At 42.6% G+C, this 14,596-nt stretch overlaps 1 protein-coding gene across 2 annotated transcripts in view; it reads right to left on the bottom strand.

The window, feature by feature from the left end:
- Positions 1–14,596, bottom strand: part of XPR1 (xenotropic and polytropic retrovirus receptor 1) — a 107,887-nt gene that overhangs the window by 29,270 nt on the left and 64,021 nt on the right. For both annotated transcript variants that reach the window (XM_068416797.1, XM_068416796.1), the window contains exons 3-4: positions 7,830–7,931; positions 1,056–1,279 (exon numbers count right to left, since the gene is read on the bottom strand). In XM_068416797.1, the coding sequence (XP_068272898.1) occupies positions 1,056–1,279; positions 7,830–7,931 (326 nt within the window). The remainder of the gene's footprint in view (positions 1–1,055; positions 1,280–7,829; positions 7,932–14,596) is intronic.

The raw sequence follows: 14,596 nt of genomic DNA, 5'->3' as shown, positions 1-14,596 counted from the left end.
TAATACTACTTTGCTCCATTCCTGAAAAGCTACAGATACTCTGCCTTTCCCAGGATTTTGAACTAGAAAGTATCTCTAATAGGTAAAGGGCTTTATTGAGAAACTTATACATAGTGTCTGCTCAAAGACATAACAACACTTTAGGAGGGGTACAAATACTCAGAATTTTGCAAGAATTAAGTTTTGTGCATCCTGCAGAGTGATATTCAATTAATTCTTACAGTGAATCCTGTTTAGTAAAATTCTCCAGTATAACGCTGGTAAAGATCTAATTACAGATGCAGTGAATTTAAGGTTCAAACATCCTTATTTAACAAGTTAAAAACTCTCATAACAAGATGTTTAAAAGCATTTCAGAGTATTTAACACCAAAAGAGCTAGCGCAGCAAAAAATATCTTAACAGTTTCAGATCTTTGTTTCAAGATTTTTGGAACAAAAATCAACATCTGCAGTTATTTACCATGCCTTTTCATGCCCAAAATCCAAGTACAACAAAAGATTTGTTTTTTCATACTTCAAGGCAAATGAGTGGGTATCCTACAGAATTAAAAACATTTCTTTTTTAAATGGATGTTTTAACAAGAAATTCTGATACAGCAAGGTCACAGTCACCACCACGGTAACGCCAAGAGGAAACAGTACATTAGTATTTCAAGTTTCATTACAAATATTAGATAAAAGAGCTTCTTCCCCAACTTGCCAGCTCCAGCCCTGCACAGAACAACACACTACCAAAGGAGGAGGCCCCAAAGTGACTTTGTGTCCTTGACCATGCCTGGGACGAGGCTCCTGGGGTCAGCCAGCCCAGAAAAGGAAGAAGGAGGAAGGTCCTTCTGCAGGTCAGCTTAGCATTTCTAGCCCAACAAAAAGCAACAAGACGTATGCTGCTAGCTGCTAGGCATCTACCTTTTCTTTAAAAATGTTTTGGGACCCCAAAATAAAAAAAAAAAGAAAAGAAATGAAAAACTGGCTTGAATGAGGCAACTCAAGGATACACAAAGCACGGAGACATTTATACACAGGGCTTTGTAAAACCACGTCTTTTTGCAGGTACCTGATAGTTCTGCAGTAAGATGAGGCTGAGGTAGAGCTCGCTGAAGGCCAATTTCAGGTCTTTGATATTCCTATGCTGGACACGCTCTTCGTGGGACAGGTGGAAGACCGGCTTTCTGCGCCGCTGTAGCGTGGAAGCCCCACTGGCTTCTTTCTGGGCATCCAAAGTTGACTGTAGCTCAGTTCGAAGAGTAGTAAACTTGCGCTGAGCTTCTGCAAGCTTTTCTGTTAGCAAGGAAAGGACAAAGTCAGATGAGTGGGTAGCAACTTGCCTACCAAGCCCGTAGAAAGCACACTTTTTCCTCAAATAACATGCCTGTAGGTAAAAAGCACTGCATTGAGTAACCTACCGCATGGTCTTCCCCCACTAAGTGTTAAATTCAACAACTCTGCGCATTTCTCTTTTATGAAGCTCCTTCTTGTTATAGGTTTTAATGCACTCCTATGTATACCATACACTCCAAAAAAAAAAAAAGCTGTCATGTCAGATAGGTGTTAATTAATATAACAAGGCCAAGTACAAGGTCCTGCACATGGGTCAGGGCAATCCCAAGCACAAATACAGGCTGGGTGGAGAATGGATGGAGAGCAGCCCTGGGGAGAAGGACTTGGGGTGATGGTTGACGAGAAGCTCAACAGGAGCCAGCAATGTGCGCTGGCAGCCCAGAAAGCCAACCGTGTCCTGGGCTGCATCCCCAGCAGTGTGGCCAGAAGGGTGAGGGAGGGGATTCTGCCCCTCTGCTCTGCTCTCGTGAGACCCCCCCTGCAGTGCTGCGTCCAGCTCTGGGGTCCCCAACATCAGAAGGACACGGAGCTGTTGGAGTGAGCCTAGAGGAGGCCACGAAGATGCTCAGAGGGCTGGAGCACCTCTGCTGTGGAGACAGGCTGAGAGAGTTGGGGCTGTTCAGCCTGGAGAAGAGAAGGCTCTGGGGAGACCTTCTAGCACCTTCCAGTACCTGAAGGGGCTACAGGAAAGCTGGAGAGGGACTTTTTACAAGGGCAAGGAGTGATAAGGATGAGGGGGAATGGTTTCAAATTGAAAGAGGGGAGATTTAGATGAGATATGAGGAAGCAATTCCTTACTGTGAGAGTGGTGAGACACTGGCCCAGGTTGTCCAGAGAAGCTGTGGCTGCCCCCTCCCTGGCAGTGTTCAAGGCCAGGTTGGATGGGGCTTGGAGCAACCTGGTCTGGTGGAAGGTGTCCCTGCCTGTGGCAGAAGGGTTGGAACGAGATGGGTTTTAAGGTCCCTTCCAACCCAAACCATTCTATGATTCTATAATCAAAATCAAGGGGCTGTCCCTTCAGCGCAGACTAAAGCAGCATTAGAAACAAACTTGGACCTCTCGCCTTCCACCCCAGACCTGATTTCTAGAGAATGCTCATTCCAGGAGCATACGAATACTCCGTTACGGATGGAAGAAGCCCAATCTGTGTAGCTGCTGCCTGTACCTAAGGGATATAAACCAGCACAGGGACACAGGGTCTGGCCTCCCCACACTGGCAGAGCCGTAGCTGGAGGCAGCCAGGCAGATAAGGGCTCCTCCAAATACCAAAGCAGTGACCACACGTCTACTCCGCGTGCAAAGGAAAGTTGCTCGCCCTCCTCAAATAAAGAAAATGCACAAAAAGCATTAAAAAAATCCTGTTTGACAATATTCTGAAACTCCACAGTTCGTAAGCAAAGCACTTTTTGTATCTATGCACCCACTACTGACTACGTGTTTACTATCATTTTATACGACAGTAAGAAAATCAAAGGAAAAAATACCACACTTAAATGTGACGCTGAATCCTGGAGCTCAGAGAGCAACGCAACCCCTCTGCCAAGCTATGGGTGACAGACAAACACAGCTCCTGCTTTGATCAGGACTTACAACACTACTAGCTGCTGTACATGATCCGCTGTAATAATTTATCCCTCTTTTCCTCAGTTTAGGCTCACGCAGGTTAGAAGCATTGCCTCATTACTGATTAAAGGGGCAGTCAGCCTGAATTTAAATATCATTTTGATGTGTTTCTCTCTTCCCCACATCAACTAAGAACAAAGTGTTGTTCCTTTAAACACGCTGCTTTATGTACTTTCAGAAAATAATATTTTTTTGGCTAAATATCCATTTTTTTATGCTAAAACAGGATAACTGACACCATTATCTTTCTCTTTGTTCTGTACAACTTGTTCCTTCCAGGCTTTTCCCCCCACCCCACAGCTTCAGTCACCGCTTTGGCATCTCTGTTGATAAGCACCATGGCAGATCACGGGCGCTGGCGTTGGCCAGGAAGACGCTGGAGCAGGTTCACAGTGTTGGAGCAGACGGCTGGGACCTGGAGCCACCTCCACCCAGCAGCACACACACCACCGCACCAGAAAACATGGAGCCCCACGGTCCCTCCACGACCCAAAGCTCTGCCCGACAGTCTCCTCGCTGTCAATTTAATTCTCTCCATTACTATAACAACTTAGTGGTAATTCTCAATTGCCCCCCCCCCCAAGATTTACTCTTATGGGAGCAATTCCGACCTTTTCCTCAGTCTTATTCAATTCTAGTTAATTTTAAGAGCAAAACTCCTCCGTAAATAATTTTACAGTGCTCTGCATAAGGTATTTTCCAGAAGGAGAATGTCTTTCTGAACAGAAAATGGGGATCAATATAGAAAAACCAAGTACAGAAGAGTCTGAAACTCTCTATAACTTTCTTGATTATAAATTTTATTAAAGTAAGAGGTTTTCAAAAGACAGGAAAGGGCAACTCCTCTCTGACAACTTCTACAGCTGCAAGGACTCCACCGACCAGAGGCAGTGCAGCCCACAGTGAGAAGTGTTTGGCCACAGCCTACAACCACATAACATTTAACACCCACAAGGTCAGACTGCAAAAACAATAATCTCTCCCCACTTTCGGAACTCTCTCGGGAAGAAGATAGATATCTGATAGAGTAGCTGTTAGAATCAAAAGCCTTCATATAAATAAAACTCACAAGTTCACTCTCTGTATTCAAAACGTTATATTAAACCATCTGGTGATACACTGAGATTTCTTTTGGATCAAATTACTAAATATGGACCAGTTTAAATTTATATCCTTCAACTGAAAGCACTGTTCCATTGTCCCTATGTCCAGAAAAATCTTAAAATCCATCAGCCTAATAACACAATAAAGAAAAGACAATGCTTTGAAATAGTTACAAAACTGCTGCTGCAATTTTCCTATCTGTTTGCAAACCAACATCCATAAAAAAAAAGCACCATCCCCAAATACGAACACTCTTCTTAGTTATGCACTGCTGAAGAGTTCCGTGCTGTCTCCCCCCAGCCCTCTCCATCCATAGGGGAGGACCACAGTCTTCTGACGGATCCTCGTCTGAGGATGAGGCTTCACAGGCAACTGAACCAGCCCCATAACAACCTGCCACTCCAGAGAAATGGCAGCCCTGCCACCTTCTTCTCCCTCCTACCCCCTTCTCTTGCACTGACTCCAGTTATCCAATTCACAAATCATTTCATCTTGTTAAGGCAGGATTTCATCATCAAGATTCACTGCAGAAGCAAAATAAGGCAAAATGCACGTTGCTGTTCTTAAAACCTCCTAGGGAATTGCCTACAGAAATGGCAAAGCAGAATAGAAATTTGCCAATTTGCAACATACGCCAAAATATTTGAGAAGACATTCACCACTGTGACTGATTTAGCACTCTGAAAAGTGACTTTTTAAGAAATATGCCACTCAAAAGAGTTAGAAGAAAGCAGCATACACTTAGAAACTGGAACCTCTCTCGTGTTGCAGCATTTTGCATGACCCGATGCCCATTGAGCCCTCAGCTCAAGCGTAATCTCATGGCAAAGACTAAGGAGACTGTTGGAGTCTGCCAACAGAGGCAGACTTCAACAAAAATGCTTGCAATAAAGAAGTAGCTTTGACCAAAAAGTCCTTCTAGATCCTGACTAAAAACCACCGCATAAAGTCACCACCTCAATTATGCAATTCCAAGTTGGTTTTGACACTGTTTTCCAAGTTTAAAGAAAAGTTCACACATAAGGATCATGAAAAAAACCTACCACACCAAGGAGCTAGTAAAATTTCCCCACAAGTTCCAGTTTACATGGTCATGGTCGTGAACAAAACCCCTTTCACCAGACAGGAGGTGATTGAACAGCCCATACCTGCTCACAGCTACCCGGCTCAGGGCTCTGAGCGTTTTTAGGCAGACTCTTTTAGCACTCCTTCCTTTTCCTACTTGTACATATTATGTTCAATAATTTTCTTACCAAGTTAAAGCCACGGCTTCCTACAAATAATAAAACTGGCTCCTAAATTAACCACAAAAATGTTACTAGCTAAACAGCAGCCCAAGCAGATCCTCATGATGCTAATTTAAAATATAACAAACCTCCCCTCGAGAAAATCCCAAACACAAACCAAAGCTGGCCACAAATAGAGCTTTAGCACTTGAACAGGCATTCCTCTACTGGAACCATCAATTCTACTGCTATTCTTTTTTCTTTCAATTGAGTATGGATTTTTTTGAGTGTAGTCCAAATAATCACAAACTGTTTATCAAATCAGATTTAGTCAATGGCAGTTTTCCTTCCTACCAAGCTGGGATAATGGTCTGGGGAATTAAGACTATGTTTGATGAGAGCCGACACTCTGAGCTCATGGCGAAAGGCAAAGGCATTTTGCAGCAGGCTCTCCAACCCCGAGCACTCCGGGGAGGAGCTGGGGTCCGGGAGCAGCCCAGCCCCAGATGATGGGGTTGTCCGTGCTATGGCAATCCCTGGCAATGCTCCCTGGGGATCCCTCAGCACAGGGGAAGATGACGAGAAAATGAAGCAGAGCAACAGAAAGCTTAGCTTTCTTGAAAATGGACAGTATTTATTGTTGTAAAGACAAGTGTGTAATAAGCCATATAGTAAGCCTACAATAAATAGGACGTACCAGGTTACAATCCAAGCCAACACAAGCCTGGAGTTACAATAGGGTCCGATGTGACATATTCCTGACGTGATCAAGAAGAGAAACCAGTGATGGAACAGTTTTTAATGTAGCTTAACGTTAATAACCCTAATAAAGGGTTTCCATACTATTAAAGTCACGTCTCTCTCCTGCAAATAAAAGACTTATTTTAATCTTATCACAAGAGATTTCCAAATTACATGTATTCTCTCCTTTAACTTTTTGAAATGACAGCAAGCTGGAAAAAACCCTACCCTATATTATTAATGCCAATTTAAATAATGCTGGAATGGGTGCATAGATGTGGGTGCACGTGTGCTAGCAGGTCCTCATTAGGGAAAATTATAATCTGTACTGTGCATCTGAATTGACAGAACTTCCTCCACAGAGTCCAGCTCACAGTACACAGGATTTGATGTAACTAGAAAAGTAAGACAAGTTTCTGAGCATAAAAGCCTTACCTCAGACCTGGGAGAGAAAGAGATCTCGCAGGGAAACAAAACTGAGAACAATTGTTCTAAGTTAGGTACATATGAATTGCATGGAGAAAAATGCCTATGAAGTGTAAAACCCAGCTGGCCTAATAACACATATTGCTTCTACCTACAAACTGCCCCTTGCCCTTGTCCTTACCTGCGCTGTGGCTACAGCAAACCACCACTGCTCCAGGGAGCCAGGAGAGCAGGCACAGCCAGCCCAAGAGAGATCGACTTCCCTAGATGGAAGCTGAACAGAGGCAAGCTGCAGTGCACAGTTATTGCATCTATTATGCTTTCAGCTATTCTCACGTTCACAACCCAGATTCTGCTGGCAATAAAATAACGAGCAATAAAGTCATCGTCTGATGGTTATGAAAATATTTTGCACTATTCAGCTTTGTCTTGTTTACTGGATTAAATTCAGAAATAGAAAAGGCTACCATATTGTGCTGCAAAAGCCTGTTATAGCACCCAGTTAATAAATCAACACGTTAAGAGAAAGTATAGCAGAAGTCAGTGCATCATTGTGTCCATATTTAAATGCTTTCCTAGTTGAAAACCCATTTTAAACCTTACCAAAAGAGGCCGAAAACCAGCTGAAGTGTAATGGTGGGTGGAACTGGAGCACGCTGTTACTAAGCCTTTTGTAGCAATATTACAGGGTGAATTTCCAATTATCCCATTCTAAAGTTTATTTTCAAAACACAGGGTGGGAAAGCAAACTTTCTCAGGGAAAACAACAAACTATAGCACTCTGACATATGACCCCTAGGAATCCCTACTCTTACCACCATTATATTTTTACTCAATTTACTAAGCAGGACTTTCTACACAGCCAATGACAAATTGCTACTGGTTGATCTACTCCAGAAACTTGCAAGAGTTTAAGTAAGAGTTAAGTGCTTAAGAACTTGTTGGGCACATCAAGAAGGTCAAGTTACGACACACAGGCAAGTCCATGATAGTGATTCCTGCACAAGCTCAGGAAACACCAGCCAGGGAGCTTAGCACGCCTAAAACACGCACAGGAGACAGTCACCGTGGATAAGCCAAGAAATTGTGCCCTATATGTAAAGCTGCCACTTAAGAGCATCTTCATGAAGTTCAGCAGGATGCTATTGCAAAGCAGTGAAATCGCCTGCCCTTCATTCTCCCTCCTTTCAAATACCATGGTTTAGCTCCACATCTGTGATTAAACCAGAGCAGTCTCCCATATAAACCTGCCCTATAATCACCTGATGGTAGACCTGCACAACCACTGTGGTTATTCTGAAAGTTTGGGAGCTTCAGACTCTTTTTGTGTTGCTGTATTTTCCACAAATATACAGAAATAAGCACCTTACCTGAATAGAAAATGTTGATTTTGGCAAGTTCTTTCTCACAGGTCTGGAAGAATTTCTCTTCAAACGTGGCAAAACACCTTTTCACTGTGTCCTCATCTGTGTCTATAAAAAAAAAAATACAAAAAAATGTTGTAACAGAAGAACATAGGAACAATTTTCTAAGTGGCTGCCATGTAAATATTTCTTCAGAGTAAATCCACCTTCTTTGTCATGCAGAGAAAGAAGAACAATCAAGTCCAAAGGGCTCCGAGGGAACACATATTTGGCTGCAAAAGGAGCTGTGCCAAGACAGAGAGGGAAAAACCCACATAAGCAGAACTGCAACTCGACCAAAGCTCCTATCATCTTTTTTGATCCTTCAGGTGCTACTGCAGATCTCCCACGCTTCACTGACACTTCCTAACTCAGCTTGTGTGACTGCACCCGTAGGGCCATCCTGGATCAAGACTGCTCTTTATACCTAGAGGAACCCTTATTAAAAGGCATCTCAAAATCACTCACCCTAAAGCTGCACACCCATGGAAAGTGAAGATCATGCCCCATCCCCACCTGCCCATTCTGCTGCCTCCAGCAGAAGGTGAAGCCACCTCTGCTGTCACATCAACCTGCCACGAAGCCACACAGCCACTTCAGGGGTGGTCCCCCTCCTCCCTCCCACATCACTTCTGCAACCATACGGTGAGCCAGATGAGGGAAAGACTTCCAACTCAACCAAAAGCAGATTAAGTAGCAGCATAACCACCCTCAACATGCTACCATTACTCTATTTCAGGGTTAAATTCTTGCATTTATCCCCCCAGAAGTTGCTCTGCTCTTGGGCACTGGCAAGTTCTCCAATACAAATTTCAGTGAGAGCAAACCTCTTTAAAAAGATTGGGGTTTATGTTTTCTTCCCTGGGTTTACCATGGCAGAAAGCCAAGTACCATTAGTGCTGCGTGTTCATGCCGTGCCCTTTCCAGCTTCCCAATCATCTCCTCCAGAGCTTACCAGCACTCCCACCACTGCAGCGGCCTTTGTGCTGGGACCACTATACAGGTTCTCAGCCTACCATAGGCACTGGTCTTGCTCTTGAAGAACAAAGCTGGCCATGAAAAGTATTCATCCCACCTTAGCAAACAATTGTATTTACAAGGAAAGTGCCAAGCTTTTAACTGAAGGCTTCACTTGACCTTCTGGGAGGACTCACTGGCTTCACCCATCATTCCCACCTTCTCATTGCTATAATCCTTCAAATACAAACGCAGCACCACAGCAAACTAAAATCTGCCCAGCAAGTAAATGGGAAACTGCGTGGAAACTACCTTCTTCCTTCCTGGAAAATAAAATCTCTCTCTCATAAGCAAAGTTTAAAGGAAGAGACCTAAATTATGGCGACCGTGATCAGATCCACACTTCTCCCCCACTGCTCTGGGACTCTTTAACTCTTTTGGAAGAGCTAAGTACAATTCTGTAATTCAGGTCAAATTTTGCAATTGAAGCAGCAACTCAGTCACTTTGTTGTTATAAGGAATATAGTGCAGCATCTCCAGAAGTGCAGAATTTCAAAGAAACAATGAACTTTCTAATAATTAAGAAATTAGTTTAATGAGTAGAAATTAAAGAATCTACACCATAATTACAAATTTTAGCACTGTCAATCATCTGTCCCAAATGCTCCTAATGCTGAAATAAAGCAGATTCTACCTACTCCCCATAGTTACAGTTTCTGAATTCTCATGCAGTCTTGCAGACTAAAAAAGGTTAGTATTACTACAAAGAGGAGAAATTAAAGTTTTATTACGGTCTTGATAAGGTCGAGAAACAGATTTTGAAATACATGTTATTAAATTGAGATGACGAGTGTCTACAGAGAAGTTTCACTCACTAGCAGATAAACACTCTGGACTGTCATAACAAAAAAAATCTAACAAAAAAATCTTTTTCTTTTAGCATTAATTTCTAGGTAAACACAACCTCGAAGTAGTATTGATATATATTAAATATAAACTTTTAATATTTAGAATTTCCTGATTTTTATGTTTGTGGCACTGAAATTAAACACCATAAACCGCCAGACACTATATTCACGTTTTAGGGGGCTTGTATAGAAAGAGCAAATTATAGAGGCAACGTAGGAAGAAGTTTGTCTTCTTTTTGAGTTTGACAATGCTTTGAAGGAGTAAAAACAGAGGAAAAAAAAAAGTCCTGTGCAGATAACTGGTATTTACAACTCCTCCATCCAAGGGCTTGTAGAAAAGAATTCGCAAGGGCTCCAAAGGCTGCGCCAAACTCAGTTTTAGCTCCCGGAGTCCCTTTATTATCTGACAATTATATTCGCAGATCCGCGGCTACTCCCAAGGACAAGGGCTCCCTCCCTTGTGCAAACAACCCTGAACTGCCAGGGCCGTTGCTGAAGCAAAGCCGCAGCAGGCCCGAGGTGCCATCACAGCCCCGTTCGAGGTCCCTGGCCCAGCGCAGGCTTGGCAGAACCACCCCCGCGCGGGCCTCGACCACTCCTGCTCAGCTTAGGGCCTCATGGATCCCTCTTTGCAGGCAGCCTAAAGCACCAGAAGGACAGAAAATAACTCTGCTTTGGGGCTGGTAATTCCTAACAGTTGCAACATCTTACCCTGGGGCACTACACCAGTAAATCCAACTTGAACTTGCCTGCCAGAGCCCTAATCCTTGACCCAACAGCCACTAGCGCGGGCGGACAAAACACAAACAGGCGGGTGAAGCAATAGAAATTACTATGCAATACTTAATATGCAGAGAGTTTATTCACTGGCTGCCTGAAACTTTCCAAATAACAGTAATCAGGCAGTATCAAAACAAAGTTCACTCTTAAGGAAGGACCTGAAGGGCAAGTTCTTCAGCCCAAAGAGTTTACACACCTCTAGCAGAAAAGCCTACCTATAGATGCTTTCTGACATGGGGTAATCATCCTTTCCTGCCTTTAAAAATAAGTCCTCTAGAAATAAAAACACAGAGGCTTGCTGCTTTCCTGCTTCAGAAACACCGAACAACTTCCATCATCATTTGTTTCTAGGTTTCAGTACGTTCACAAAGCAAAACCAAGCAAGTTTTTAAACTTCAGTCACTGGAATTATCCAAGAACACAAAAAAATAATCTCATCAGGAAGTGGAGTACACTTTTTGTCCATGAAGTCAAGTTTGAATATTTCTATGCAATCAAAATATCACCTTTTAAGAGAGCAAAAAGCTTCTGCAAAGCAATGTAGTATTAAACTAACACAATGCCAAATAAATTAATAAATATCTTGCTTTGTACATTACTGACCACCTAAGGAAATTATAAGTAGGTGTGCTACACTGTTTGACTATATCTGAAATTTAGACGAGGAAAATGGGCTTTAAAACACAAACCAACCACTACTGGAAGCCCTTCCAAAAACCTTGAGATTAGGAATTCAGGTCTCTATTTCAACCTCAAAACATCACTGACTCAGAGGAAAGAAAGTTCTACAGAAACTATTCAAAATCCTTCTCCAAATGTCAAACACCTTCTTCTAAAAGATATTTTACAGACCATGGTGGATGCCAGCTTTAAAAATCAGGATTCTCTGTGAAGAAAAGGCTTCCCCCAGTCCCGTTCCCACTGCAGTTCAGTCGTTTAGCTGCAATAATAGACAAGCACTGCCAAGGCTATTGCCTTTATTTATTTATTTTTCCCCAGAAGGCTAGGCCAGGACAACGGGTTTTTTTGCCATGAGAAAATTACGGTGCCAGAAATGGCCTTGGATTCAGAAGCTCCATGACAACAGAAGCTGTTTTTAAAAGGCATCCAGCTATTGCTGCCCAGAAGGGCCAGCGGTAACCTTCCTTTTGTTCTCTTTCTATAGCCCTAATACTCCATTTACCCTAAGCTCCTAGAAGCTGCCATGAACAAGGCTGCCAAGAAGATACTCTGATCAATATTGCTGCTTCCCGACCTCATCTCCCTATGCAATCGCCTGCTGTGTATAAAAAAAACACGGTGAGCCTGAAAGGCTCTGGCTTTTACTTGCAAAGCCAAGGGGTAAAGCAGCAGCAATCTGGATGGACTCCCCTGTCACCACACTTTCTAGTTTGCAGAGAGTTCAGACACTGGCACACCTAAAATAGTACCTTAAGTGGAAAAATTAACATGCAGGTTCCATTCCTGCGCTGTCCCAAGCACTCATTTCGCAGTGCAGCTGTCAACTGGTCATTTAACTTCTCATTTTCTGCACCTGTAGTATATAAACAAACGATCAGCATCCTGGGCAGCTCTGCTTACTCGCTTCCATGCAAGAAAACAGACAGTAAAAGTCGTCTTTGTTTAAAGCGGTGCCCTCTAAAAGTAACAATAAAAAAAATAATCCTTCCATCTTTATCATGCTGGATTTCAAGGGGCATTTAATTAGAAGAGATTAATTAGCTTTGTTATGAGATCAGCACAGGTGTAGTTCTCTGAATCACCTTCTGTTTGCCACAGTTTTATCCGAGTAAGGCTATTTCAACACTGCAGCTAGAGAGGAGGCAATTTGATTTATTACAAGGACTCTGCCATCTATTCAGTTAAAAAAAAAAAAGTCAAACTCAACATTGGCATTAAGCACATCAAATCATACTGAACAGGTGACCCCAAGTTTCACATCAGCACCATTCTGAACACACTAAACGTTTAACACTTTCCCCACCCTGGCCTTGGCCTCTTGCTAACTAAAAGCCCTGTACACAGGGCTCCAATAGGTGTGCAACACAACTGTGCTCTGAAATACTAACAAGATTTAAAAGACAGTTTTCTTGTTCCCAGGGCTATGAAGACAGTAACTGCTTATACTTCTAGGCTCAGTGGCATATTAGGGAAAAAAAGAGAAAAAAGCCACTTCTATTATTACTCTTAAAATTCTAAAAAAGTGAGTCACTATAATGACGTGTATCTGCCTCCAAACCCCTCCATTAGCTTTGTCTGCTCACCCATCACAACTTCCTAGTACCCTTGACAGTTCTACAGCACCAAGACTGGACAGTTTCCCAACCTTTTACACAGTAGAATGAAAAATTTTACAGCTCAAAAATCAAACTGTGCAGTTCATAAATGCAAGGACAAAGATTACCTTTACACCCCTAATGAATCATCCTCGTGTTTATTGGGATATTTTTCCAAAGAAAAGGTTCTTCCACAAGGCAACTCCCTTCCTCACAACAGAAAGCTACTCTTGGGTCAGCTGCAAATTGTATCACTCACTGAAATCTACCAATAAATTCATTACTCACCATGCATTTTCATGTCCAATCTCGTGGCAAATAAAATTCTGTATGAGAAAACTTTGAAGTGCTTAAAGTACACATAGAAATATCTTCCTAGGACATATTCTTGCTATAGGAAGAGGAAGGAAGCCAGCTCTGCTTGCAAATAAGGAACATTTGCATTCATGTTATTCCACCTTAACTTCTGAGCTGCAAATTGTACCTACACATGTAATGGTGTGCATCTCTCTTGGAATTTATTCCATCAACCAAAAAGTGGACCTCAAATTAAAATGCTATAAAATCAGCAAGAGAGAAGCTTCATGCACTAGTTAATAAAAAAAAAAAAAAAAAAATCACTAGGAAAATTCATAGCTATACCTACTTTTCTACACCATCACGGATGAGCTGGTCAGCTCCCCACTTAATGAATGCTGTAGGCCAAATTAGATTTGGTTATTAAATTATTTCCCTAAACCTAGTAATAAAAAGTGACCACTCAGGTAGCAAATGAGGTTGGTATTGCCTGCACACGCAGTGTTTACGTGTGGGTAGGGGAAGGAGCAGGCGAGAACTGCTGCAGGTCACCAACACAAGTTCTCTCAGGTTTTGGTTCACCATTTTGTTGTTTTTAACAATTAACCCAGAATGAATGGCATCTATCTCGAAATACCTTTAGAAATCACAATTTTCAGGTTGGTAAAAATTCCGCTTCCTTATTTTTAGATTGTATCACTGAAATCTTACAAGGAAACCAGCCAGATTCTTGTAGATGGCTTATTTACCCGGAAAGAAGCAGCAACCTTCACAACATGCCAACAGGGTAGGTATCAAACCAAGTGTCTACTATAAATTATTTGTATTTGTGACTCTGTAAACACAGATTCTAAAGCAAGGACAGCATCCTGGTATGAACACTAGGTGAAGGAAAAAAGGCAATGCAGTAGCCAGATGTGAGAAGACAGCTGTTGCCCAGCTGGCTGGCTACGAGCTTTGTAGCTCAAAGAATGTCAAGTTTGGCAGTCTATAGGGTAGCTGCACAGCTGCTCTACAGGTTCAAACAACTACCTAGCACTCATACAAAGTCATTTTGCAAACAAAGAAGGAGGCACGAGTCTTTATCAGCTATTAACAGGGAAGTCACCAAGGCAAGAGCGTGGTTGGTGGTGCTGTCGCTAGGTTCTCCCAGTACCAGCGCCGCTACACGCACATTACTGTGACAACGGCTCCACAAAGCCATCTGTGCAATGATGCTTCAATGCTGACCTTTTTCAAATTCTCTTATTTCAGAGGAAAAAGATTCTAACCCTTCAGCAGATATGTAAAAAGCATGGCTAGTTTAACCCTGCGTGCCTGGAAGAGGAGCGAAACAACTGCTTTCCAAGCAGCGGGCGCGGGGAGGCAGAGGGGTGTAAAAAACCCAACTAGGCTGGCACAGCTTTGGAGCAGACGACCCCAAGGCTCTGTAAGCTTACATCCCAGCTGTCCCCAGTTCTGCTGTTAAAATTGACCATTATTAGATGTCGTCTGAACCTGCAAACTGCCAGTGCCA

The sequence above is a fragment of the Nyctibius grandis genome, chromosome 21 (genome assembly GCF_013368605.1).
Source record: "Nyctibius grandis isolate bNycGra1 chromosome 21, bNycGra1.pri, whole genome shotgun sequence".
In the NCBI taxonomy this organism is placed as follows: domain Eukaryota; kingdom Metazoa; phylum Chordata; class Aves; order Nyctibiiformes; family Nyctibiidae; genus Nyctibius; species Nyctibius grandis.
The sequence above is the reverse complement of the archived record's forward strand: the minus strand, read 5'-3'. Positions and strand labels throughout refer to the sequence as shown.